We start from the raw sequence: 12479 nt of genomic DNA on the forward strand, positions 1-12479 counted from the left end.
GGTGAAAATCAATCCTGACTGCTTTCCCATCCACCGGGAAAATCTGCTGACTGATAATTAGGAGCTGATAGACTTTGGACTCTGTGCAAAGCCAAAGGGAAGAGCGTCTGTTAAGTAAAACATAACGTGCCCCCAAGTAATGCATGTTTGACCGCCATATGCAACAGGGACTTGTCCAAGCAAACACCCTAAAATCAAGCTGTTTCTGTGGCTGGCATGTACTTGCATCTTGTTTGGAATGGCCTGAACTGTGTGAGAGTGGTTAACAGATTGCTCAGAAGCACAGTTAGATCATTTTCTCTACCTAGACTCCCTATTTTCCTTGTAGGTACATCACCTGTCTTATGCAAGGGTCTGTATTCGGAGTATGGGGTTGGTGCGCCTCAGGAACCTTCTAAGGAACTGTAGGTAGGCTGAGATTGTGGATAGAATAAAATGACTTTTGCAGGTGACATACGGATCCTATGATTGCATATGCTTGAACTGAATTGCTTCTTGATCTTCAATCTGATTTCCAGAAGCCTTTATTAACATGGACATGGGTGCTGGTAAGAAAGAATGGGAAGGCTGCCTTACTGATTCAAAGAGAATTACGTACCCTCAAATAATTTTTCCTGGCCAAAGTTGGAGCCTCCCACAGGTAATCAAGGCCGACAGGCTGTTGTTGCACAACCAACAGGCACGATCCAGATGATCAGCTGAGGAAAATAATGCAACATGCCAAGGGCACTGGATAAGTGAGCAGCTTGAGATCTGCACATTTACGTGATACTCGCGGTCTTAGACAATACTTGCTTAGTGAGGTCACACTGAATGAAAGCAAAATGTAAGATGAATGAAAATATACACAGGAGAAGAAGCCTCTGACGCTTCTGAAGTGTTATTCCCCGAAGACGTCAACTCTGTTAAAGCCAATGTTTCTCTCCATTCTTTGTGTTATTCCAGGGAGGCCTTGATTACCGCCTGAGCACATGCTGTGGAAGCCCGGCTTCTTCAGCACCAGAGCTAATCCAGGGCAAAGTGGATACTGGCTCAGAGGTATGTAGACCGGTGTTTGTTTTACCCTCTTTCCCTCCCCTCTGCATGGAGCATTTAAACGCAGTGGAGCTCAGGTAGGCTCTCTTGGTTTCCCTTCTGAATTCTGCTAGGCTGCATTGCTTGGTAGCTCTCAGAAGCTGTCAGTGGCCGCAGACTAGAAAAGTGCAATTGGTCTCAGTTCACACAGCTGGCTGGTTTGTCTCTGGCTGATCCCGAACTGTCTCAAGCGACTGCTTTGGGGCTCTACAAAACAGCAGCTTCAGAGATTTGCACTGTGAGGCGTGTGAACCTTGTTGTGCCTATACATCAGTAGAACAGCAGCAAAGCCTTACAGGTGACTGTGCTGACGGCTCTCGTAGCCAGTAACACACAACTGTGCTAAATCCCTTGTGATGGCTTTGATTTCATTTTTGCCAGTGAAATCCTGGTCAAAGGAACTGCAGCAGTGTGATGAGCTAAGATGAAGATACTGGTTTTAGTAGCGCTCTAAGTTGAGTGGAAGAGCAATTGAATGAGGGTTATGTGCTTTCTCTGGGACTGTAAGGTTTTTTTTGCTGAGGGAAAGAGCCAGCTTTTCATGGGCCGTGTGTGGGCTTTGGCAAGGACAGACAATGCAGTCTGTCAGTAAGCCATTTTGGGTGCTTCAGGTTTGTAAGCTTGTCTTTTTGTTTTTCAGGCGGATATTTGGAGCATGGGTGTCCTGCTGTATGCTCTGCTGTGGGGGTTTTTCCTTTGGATGATGACAATACGATGGCACTCTACAGGAGGATAACATTGGGTATCAGTGGTGCTAGAATACACTGAGAAGGGAAATAGCTGAGCTTGACAAGAGGCCTTGCTGTTCGGATGGCAGAACATGCTGAGCTGTGGGTAGAAAGGCCTGTCTGTGCACTGAAACTTGGTCCATTTGTGAGCAGGACTTTGCCCATCTCTGCAGGGCAGCATAAAACTCTTTGTGTTCATCCTTATGCCAAGAAGCAGAATGCGGCACATGGCAAATGATCCAACTGCTTCAGGTGTTCGTTTCCTTAGAGTTGTGAATAGTTTTGGACTGAGAGTTTGCAAGCAGAATGGAGCTCTTAGAGCTGTCAGAGATCATTTCTGCACTGTTCAGCTCTACCTGCCTAACATACACAGGATCTCAGAGCTGCATTGCTTGAATTGGTGGAACTTGTGTAAGTGAACGGGGATGAGCAAGTTTTAGAACTTAGTCAGACTGCAGTAAAAATGTGGATAATCTCACGGGTATTAAGATACAGGCTTGCTATTTCTGCACCGAATTTGCTTTTATTTTACGTGGCTGTGATCTGAAGGTTGCTTGAAACGCAGGCACCTAGGCACTGTTGTGTCACTGAATTTCACACATTATAGACCCTGAAATGTCCTGGAATCTAAAACTCTGACTTGTTTTAAGCCCGCTGCTTGAATCTAATCAGGGTCATCGTGTCTGTGTGCAGTGTTTCTTTCCCTGTGATGCTCCACATCATTTCATTTTGGGAATACTGAAGGAAATCGACTATGTGCCATAACTGTGGTCAGAACAAAGTATGTCTGGTGTGATCTCATGCATTTTGTAGCTCTTGTGAGCAGTTTGCCTTCCAGCATTGCCCTCAGCCAAGCACATCTTCATTTCACCATTGTATTTATTCAAGTGATTCTTAAGGCTGATTTCTCATGTGTCTGTTCCTACGTTTGGAAAGTAAAGAGACGTCAGTATCACCCAAATAGTTGTTCAAGGTTCATTCTAAATCCTCTTTTATTTTAGTTGTTTTATTTTCATTAAACTGTTTTATTGCAGAGAGGAAGATACGCTGTTCCCAAATGGCTTTCACCTCGCAGTACCCTGCTAGTTCACCAGCTGCTACAGGAAAAAGAGCCGCTTCTATTCAGATGGATCTACAAGATGCTGTTGCAGGAGCTCAAAACACTGGTGGAGTACCTGGAAATTATTCAGTGTTTAAACAAGTTAAATTGTTCCATGCCATGAAGAAAAGGTGAGCGTTGCCTTGTGCTGAAAATTCTCAAATAAAAACATGGTACCAGTTACAGGTAATAGAAATAATTACTATTTTAGTAATTAAACAGTCTTCAAGCAGCTTGCGCTTGGATGTTCTTAATTGTGCTGTAGAACTAAAACCGATCTGTAAACCAAAGATGTCTCATAAAGAAAGCTGAACACACTCAGTATGCATTTGAGCTATATCTAGGCAGTCTCATAAACACAAAATGCTCGTGGAACGTTTGCTGTAACCACAGGTTCTGTAACTGCTCTTCCCAGCTCAGGTGTTTGACCTTCCTTTTGGTGATGAAATACTGCTGGTCTCTATTTGTGCTTCTAGGCACCTCGAAGCTCTCAGGAAGAGAAGAATTGTCTCCGGTTCTTTTCAATGCTGTAAGTAACAGCTCGAGTGTTTCTGCCCACTAGGTGGACCCAAAGAAGCGGACTGCAGTTAAACAACTGTTAAGTCACCCTTGTCTCGTGCAAGGTCCTTCTGATGCTGTTCACTGGTTCAGTAAGTGCACGCGTGGGGAGATTGTTGCTGCAGATACTGGGAAGTTGCCGTGTATTTGCAGGCAATGGCTGCCGTTGGTCACTGGGTGGCGCTGTGTCTCTGCAGAACTTCTGCTCTAGTAAAACGTCTCATCTGCTGACAGGTTTTGTACTTGAATTCAGAGCTCAGAACCTGTTGCCACAGAGGGACTAGTTGCTGAAGTTGGATGGCTCTTTCTGTTTGCTCCTTGTAATAGGTAGCCATAACACTAACTGTTTAAAAAAGCATCTGAAATCATGGCTAATTACTGACTGCTGCATAGCAGAACACTATCACGGTGAGATTGGGCTGTGAGATGACTTGAAAGCTGCTTCCTCAGTATAGGTCTTCTTCTTGCAGCTGGGACGCCTCCATGAAGACTGTGCAACAGAGCTTTCTGTGCTTCACAACAGGAGAAGAGAGAGTCTATCAGCATTAACATCAGAGGTAATAAACGTTCACAGTTATTCTTTTTTTCTCCTTTCATTGTGTTTTCTCAGCCATTCTATGTTATTTATATGGTCTGTTCTACCATACTAAAATCCTTATGGATCTCTGGAAGTCCAGGCAAACTCAAAACAGAAACTTATGGAGAAACAACAGATGTCACATGCTGGCTTAACTCACATTAGTGAAATGGTTCACTAAGAGGTGGAAAATATCAACACGTGGCTCAGACAGCCAAGCAAGTTCGGGGAATTACAGTTCACAAATGCTTAAAGAAATAAATTCATTCCTGTAACTTTTGGAAATAAATGAGGAAAGCTGAACTGAGTGCTTCTGGAGATGCTGTACTAATGTTAACAATGGCATTCCAGGCTGTAGAAGAGATTTAAAACATGATGGGTACTCTGGCTTTACCCTGAATCTGAAAATTGTCTCTTGGAACTGTCTTTCTATTAACGAGAAAGTGGTAGAATTTGAAGGATTGCTAAGATTTCCGTATAACTTTAGTAAGAATAGACATAAAATATAATAATAATAATATAATATAATATAATAATAATATAATATAAAAATGTAAGTTTTATCTAGGAGAGATCATTTGTGGAGTCACTGTTACTTCTTTTTAGGTACAGGGAATAAAGAGAACAATCTACCTACAAGGGGAAAAAGTGCTTCTGTTCAAGTCTGTGATATTTTCACAATCTTAATTCAGAGGACTTCTCATGCCTTGTAAGTAATTCAAGCCTATTATACTACACTGAGTCTGTCAAGCATTGTACCCACGGTTCTCATAGTAGTCAAAATATCCAAATCCACCTTCTTCCGGTTTAAAGCCATTTCCCCTCATTCTGTTGCTACCTGCCCCATCCCTCTCAGCCTGTACACATAGTAGAGGTGCTTTCAGCCCTCTCTGATCACCTTCATGGCCCTCCTCTAGACCTGCTTGAGCAACTCCAAGTCCTCCTTGTGTTGAGGGCTCCAGAACTGCATGCAGTACTCCAGATGGGGTTTCAATGAGTGTGGAGGGGCAGCACCACCTCCCTCGACCTGCTGGTCATGCTTCTACGCTTTAAGGCTTATGCTGTAAGGTCCTATATGCTTTAAGGTTTAGATTAGCTCTAAATGTTTGGGTACCTTACTTGTTCTGTTTGGCTTAGCAAGGAAGGTCTTCTGAAGCATCCTCAGTCTTCGTCTGGGCAGCATCCTTAGAAATTACATGGACGTTACGTGAGTGGGTGCTCCAAGGGGGGAAGAACTCACCTTTCTGATCTGTTTCCTTTTAGGACGCAGTCCTGGAGAGGATTTGCTTTACTTGTTTCCTGGAGACCTGGATTCTCAGATGGCTTTGACTGCAGCAATTTCTGATGTTCAAACTCTATTTTTCAGGTTTTGTTAACTTACTGCTATGCATTTTGTTTGCCTTTCACAAATGGAACTTTGCAAAATAAAGCACGGGTACTCAAATGAAGTGCTGCTGCGCCTCCTGTGCTGGAAGACTAATGACCTATGTAACTTCTTTGCAAAGTATAAGTGCAGCGTGCATTGCAAGATGTATTAACTGCAGCATGAGAAAAATCAGTCCTGTCTAATTCTCATTTAGGAGATAGGAAAGCCTAATCCAAAAGACAAACAAACCCCAGAACCCGGAGACTTAATATCCAAAAGGTGAACAGGTAGGATTAGGGTCACCCTAGGAAGTAGCAAGTGCTGCAGGTTGGTTTGCTTAGCTCTGAACCACAGAGAGGCACCACAATGTGAAGGGCAAACGGAATGAAAACACATGCACAGGCGCTCCGCATACAAAGCGTTTTGGTTGCCCAGGACTTTGTCAAGGAAGCCCTTCTTGCCCCTTAGCCCCAGGAGTCTGACTGCATCACCCCTGTGATGGACTGAACAGCGACTGCAGTCACACACCTGAGAAAAACCCTGATCTCAGTCCCTCACAAGAGCACTTAGAGCTGCTGTCCTGTGAAAGTCCATCCCTGTCCAACTCTGTCACAGCACTCTGTGTTACTGTGTGTCTGAGCGGCAGCTGGCCCACCTTCCAGCACTGCACAAGATGTCACTGTCCCCCCTTATTCAGTCAGCCTGTTTCCTCTAAGCACACTTGGCTTCTTCTCACACTACTGGCAGTAAATATTCACCTCAAAATAGGACAAAATAGGTTTTGAACACAGGCAGAAATGGCTCCACGCAGGATTGAACCTGTCAGTTGCGCTGTATCTTTGTGGCCCCTTCATTAATTAATGCCCAGAACGCAAGCGAATGGACACACTTTCCTCCTGTAAAGCTGCCTCTGCACCAGTCGGGTCTATAAAAGTCTGCTCTTAGTGCGAGGGCTCCTAGGAACTCAAAGCAGGACCGAGAAGTGGAAGTTACAGACTGATGCTGAGATCCTAATGAGCGCAGTGAATTATTGCTGCCCAACCAAAGCAGCCCTAAGAGCCAATCCTTAGAGTACCGTGCACATGATGAAGGACAACCTGTCTGGCTGTCCTGACATCCAGAAGGGCCAACAGCAAACAGACGGCCAGACCTTCATCACACACTGCCACGCACTCTCGTGTTTGCACTGTTACTCCCTGCACGTGATTCTTGTCTCCGACTGCTGAACACCTCACAGCCCTTCGTGCCTGTAAATGCGCTCCCACCGCACACAGGTGGGCTCGTGGAACAGAGCCACCTTCCCTGCCTTGAATCTCATTGCAAACTGCTGCCCAAATACACGGCAGCTAAAAATGGAAGTGAAAATAAACTGTTCTACAGAGAGTTATTTGGATTTTGAGATTTAAAGGTGCTCACACCAACGCAAATTCACCGACAGCTTAGCAGAGTAAATGCATTTATTCAGCTGCTGCTTTTTTGCTTGTTTGTTTGCAGATGCAAACACATGCGCACGAGTGACATGTTATTCCACATGTTTACATACGTGTACCTAAACACACCCATATAATCAACCGTGGCACGTATATATATGCATACAGGAGTCCCAGAGCAGTTTCTGTAACCCGAAGTTTATATTTAAATGAAATATCCACAAGAGATACACCGATCTGAATGGATACACTCGTCTGTTTCCTAATGCTTACAGTAAGACAGCACGCACACACTTCAAGTTACATGTGTCGGGCAGAACAAAAGCTCCCAGATTTCCCAACAGGAGCTGGTGGTGGTGGATTACCCCCCACAGCCCCTAAATGCAGGCAGGGCCACCAACCTCCACTTTAATACCAGCCCAGGCTGCCCAGGGCCCCATCCAACCTGGCCTTGAACTCCTCCAGGGATGGACGGGGCATCCACTGCATCTCTGGGCAGCGTGGTTGACAGAGGTCTCCTAATACAACAACCTGCAATAGCAGTAGTTTTTCCTGCGTACTTTTCCTTATTGACAAAGTTTTCAATGTCCATTCATAAGCACTGCTCAACATTCTCAAAGTCCACGAAGTGTTTCAAAATTCGGTACGTAACTCCATGAGAACATTTGCAAATAAATTATTACCCAGCCCCAAGGTGAAGACGGGTTTCTGCAGAGCATCATACAATCTCAAATTCCTCTTTCTTAACAAGTTCTTTCGCAAAATTAATTGCTGTTATTAATTACCAGGAGAAATAGTTGGATTACTTACATCTACCTGCTCATTTTTGTGTAGTAACATTACTTGACTTCTCAGTGGCCACCTATAAGAACTCAAAAGAACTTTCCTATTTCAACAAGACAATTCTCCTACAAGGAAACAAACTAAAATGTAAAGCTGCACCAAAATTTTACGGTGAGTTTCAGCACAAGCAGACCTGAAACACGAGGAAAATGGTTCAAATACAACTGCCTCCAAGTAGCAAATCCTTCAAGCAAGCTCACTTTGGTTAGATTCAGTTGTTTGCGCTGCTCTGAATAAGTGCAACAAAGGACATCCCTGCAGACACGCACACCTACGTGCAGAAAGAAGCAGCAGCAGCATCTGACCCCTTTGTTTTCAATGCAGAATTTGTCCTGGTTCCAGCTGAGACAACGCTGACAGCACAAACGTGGTTCTTGCTGAGAGATGTTTGCAGTCCCAGGGCTCAGTCGGGAAGCGCCACCACACGGGATGGAGCCGGGACAGCTGGTCTGGACGAAGCAAGGGCTTTATTCCACACCACACGACATGATGCAGAAGGCTGTAAAGATGTGGGCAGGGGCTGCTGCTTGCAGTTGGCAGGGCATCAGTTGGCACGCAGTGAAACCTTGAGTTGCTAGCAGGGCATCAGTCAGCAGGCAGCTGTATTGTTAGCTGGGTGTTGAGCGATAAGTAGTTGCGCTGTAGAGATGGTGATGTTATCGCATGTTTGTCTTCGTTCTTCTTTTCTGTCTTAGAAAACAGTTTTTATCTCAACCCACAACTTCTGTTCTCCTTCATCCCACTTTGTGTGGTGCTGAGCTTCCTGCTGGGTTGAATCGCAACAGAAGGAAACTGGCATTTATACTGAGAAACGTCAACCTCTTCCTCTCACTCCAATGGGACGGTTCCAAAGATTATCGTTGTATAAATGAAATGTTATCCAGGCTTTTCCTCTATACATTTTAAAGGAGCTAAAGTCATTGGGATTTTCAGGCTTTTTATTTAGTTGCACTAAGATCCCACCATCTTTATAAAGCCAATTCTCTGTTCTGGGTCATCTACTTCCATGAAGATGTCACTGAAAAAACACTCTGAGCTTTTGGTTGGCTCCTCTTCCTTCTCCTTCTCCTTCTCCTTCTCCTTTCCTCTTCTTCTTAAACATTTGTTAGTACTGAGGTCTTAGATGGATGCTCCAAACCAGAAGTGGATGCTCAGTGAATATGATCAGCACGTTCCTTCACTGAATTACTCACCTCTCTCTTTACATGCCTCTCTGAGGATGGCATAGCAGCAGGCTAGGAAATATCCAAATGTTATTTACAGAACCCATGAAACAGTGGTGATTGCAGTGTGTCCAGCAAGTGTTAAAATACTCCATCAATGCAGCCTTCCAGAGGGTTTATTACAGCCTTCCTAATGGTGTGAGCTGAGCACACTGCTGCTTTATGCTGTAGTCATAAATAAAAATAAAGCACACCTGCCTTTTGCTGTAGTCCTGAGATATTTCTCTGCTTGCCTTTCACTCCAGGAATTTTAACAAGTCATTTAACTATGCTCTTTTTTACAACTCCTCTTCTCTTAGTCCCATGTTCTGTGGATTCTGATAGACCCAAGTGCTGCAAATCAGCTTCATGCTGATATAAGCCTGACATGCCCAACTCACAGAAAGCCAGAGACTTATACAGTAAACTGTTTACACAAAGACAAGTCACCTTTTGTGTATGATATTTCTGTTTACCCTCTGTATATCCATCTAAACGCTCTACGATTTCTTTCAAGAACTTCTTACCATTCATTGTAATATCATTTCTGCCACCAACCTTTGGTCAGTTTCTCTCATGTGCTATTTGATACTCTAGGCTAACGTTGGATAGGTTTTGGCAACTGATTCAAAAGATGATCAGAATCAATTTAACCCTGCTGATAGTTGTACAGAGATGGCTTGTGCACAGCTGATTTAATTTTTTGTTGAAGCCAACACAAAATCTGCATCTTTTAGGATGTGTTCTTCTTATCCTATAGAGTGTGATTCTAGTTACCTAGTCACTACGTATCGATTACACGTTAATGTAATGATGGTGCATCTTGCCGTGTGCTGATGAGCTGATGGACGCTATCGAGGCTACGGACAGAAGACTTTGACTATTGTTCACCATACAGAGAAGATGCATCATGCCTAAGAAGAATGAAGAGGGATGGAAAACATCACGGACGAGAACTGCTTCTCGAATGGTTCCTGACAGCAAGAGGACTATCTAATCACTTGCTCCATCCAGTTGTGGTGCTGCTTTTCTTAACACGGTTGTGCCTTATGCTACTGACTATATTATATAGAGTTTGTTAAGGTTTATATAGAGTAACATATAATATTAGTTATGTTTAGAGTATATTTTAAGGTTATACATAATATATTAAGGTTTAGCAAATAAGACGGATAATTCAAATGGGCTTCTTTAAGTATTTCTATTAGTGTATAGAATACTGTAGACTTTGCAAAAGACTATATTTGGGATTTTAGTGGTTACACCGTAAGGGGGCAGATTGTTGTATTTGGGGAGGGGGAGATGTTGTAGATGCTAACGAGGCTGAACCTTGTAGTATTTGGAGGAGGGGAGATGTTGTAGGCATGTAGGCAGTAGCGGCGCTTTTCGGGATGTGTCGCGGTAGTAGCCCCTCCTCTTCCGTCCCCTACCTTGTGATGTACCTTGGGCGCGCATTTCAAACGTGCACCCTAGGGGGTGTAGACGAAGTAATTAAGGTATATAAGGTGTTGATTACTCCTAATAAACGCCACTTTTGCCACCTTCCTTGATGAGTCACGGTGGTCTTCTTGGCCCTAGAGGAGGTTTTGCTAGAACCTGGGCAAGGGGGGTTCTGAACTATGATTGCACACGGCAACATTTTGGTTCCTTCTGGGAAAAGACGCGGTTCATCTAATTTACTGTACTGCGCTGTTGGCTGCTGTGAGCACCATTTTAAATCAGTTTGTTAAGGAGAGCTCATCTTGCTCCATTTTCCTGCCATGAATTGAAGGAGCTCACTTACTTACGTAATTTTGTATGCAGAACTGAGAGAGAGACATCAAAGCCGTTAAAATAACATACCCTGAAATTACTACCGATGATGCTATGGAAAAAGAAACTGCACAACTCATCCTAATAGAGAGGACTTCTCATTTGTTTTCTTCTTTAAGGTGCGGAACGTGTCATTACGCTGAAAATGGATATTCCTGGACCCATGCCACCTCTTATTCAGGAAGTGTTGGAGAACTCTGAAGGACACGAACCACTGACACCAACCTCCAATGGAAACACTGCAGAACACAGCCCGAGTATCTCACCTAGCTCGGTGGATAACAGCAGTGTCAGTCAATCCCCTATGGTGCAATAAGACATTTTCCAGCTACTTCAGACATTCCTAACACCTTATGTACAGGGATGAAAAGCAAGAAAAAACATTTTTACTGCTGCTTACTTTCTGGACTTAATATATATTTATATATGTATATATATCTACATACATATCTATATATGTATATATATAGATAGATAAAAACTCAACAAGGACCAAGACATTTTCATATGTATCGATATATACTCCTTGCTGTTTAAACTCTTTAAAATAGAAAATGCAAACTTTTGAAACTCTAAATCAGCCATTTCATGCAAAAAAAGAAAAAAAAAGAAAAAAGAAAAAAAAAGAAAAGAGAAAATAAAACTAGCTAAGCTTCTGTTTTCTGAACATTCAAGACTGCATGGTGACAAGACAGATCTCAGACTTTCAATTCTGGTTGCATTTCTGATGACTTTGTACATACAGATGTATGGCTGCACTTTCTGTACTGGATGTTTGGTGCTTTCCTTTTGTCTCTCATACCTAAAACAATCAAGACACCAACCAGATGAAACGGACCTACTGCACACATCCATAAAAGCAAATTCCAAGGACCGTCTGATTAGTTAATATGAAAACTACTCTTTGATGCCCTCAGTTTGCATCTCCTTCCTTGTAAAAAGTACACGAAAATCCCTGCACTCGCAGAAAAGACATCGGTGTCAGCATTAACTGCCAGATCAGTTATTCAGATGTCATTGGTTCCACTGTTAACGTCACTTTAAAATTGAAAAAGTGGTTTATTACCTGGCTGGTGACCTACCTACACCATTAACTACTGCATTGCTACAGTAATGATAGCCTCCAAGGCAGAAACACTTCTCAGTGTTACCATGTTTTTGTTTACTTATTCACAAGCCATTAGGGAAACTTCATGGGATGACAACCAGCCGACTCATGTACAGCTTTCGAATGGGTGAGTCCAGGGTATTTCCTTAAGAGTCGACCACCAGGAACGAGCTGGGCTACGCGGCCTTCCAGGTGCTAGGGAAGTACAGACAGGACTTCCAGAAACACAAGGAGAGAATCTGCCTTCTTGGCCTTGTTAAATCACCGTGAAGCAGAGTGAAAACTGTGGTAGAATGGTTAACAGATTTAAAGTGTCAGTTTCTTAGGTTTCATTTAAAGCACTAGTGGATTTTTTTATTTTTTTTATTTATATATATTTATTTTATTATATATATTATTTTTATTTTTATTTATTTATTTTAAAAAAGCACCCGTGTAGCAGTCGGTCCCTCTTTGTGCTCTTTGGGCACTTAATTAAACATATCAAAATCATCATCTTCATCGGACTCTGCAAAATATTTCACTTCTTTGCTAGCCCGACCTGTCCGGGGCTTCGGGGCAGTTTCGGAGGCAAAGCCTGACTGGAAGATTTCCACATCAGAATCCTGGTCGAAAGCGGCCTTCTTGGATTTCTCTGGAAAACAAAAGACAAATCCTTTGTGAAGCTCTGTGCGTTTTGCAT

The 12479-nt window shown here is 43.2% G+C and overlaps 1 protein-coding gene and 1 pseudogene across 1 annotated transcript in view; both read right to left on the reverse strand.

Annotated features, from left to right (window-relative positions):
* Positions 1–8901, reverse strand: part of LOC140264592 (DNA topoisomerase 2-beta-like) — a 156208-nt gene extending 147307 nt beyond the window's left edge. Inside the window, exon 1 of the mRNA XM_072360444.1 lies at positions 8869–8901. Within this exon, the coding sequence (XP_072216545.1) occupies positions 8869–8901 (33 nt within the window). The remainder of the gene's footprint in view (positions 1–8868) is intronic.
* A 3366-nt stretch (positions 8902–12267) lies between these two features.
* Positions 12268–12479, reverse strand: part of LOC140264593 (DNA topoisomerase 2-beta-like) — an 81085-nt pseudogene continuing 80873 nt past the window's right edge.

The sequence above is a fragment of the Excalfactoria chinensis genome, chromosome Z (assembly GCF_039878825.1).
Source record: "Excalfactoria chinensis isolate bCotChi1 chromosome Z, bCotChi1.hap2, whole genome shotgun sequence".
In the NCBI taxonomy this organism is placed as follows: Eukaryota; Metazoa; Chordata; class Aves; order Galliformes; family Phasianidae; genus Excalfactoria; species Excalfactoria chinensis.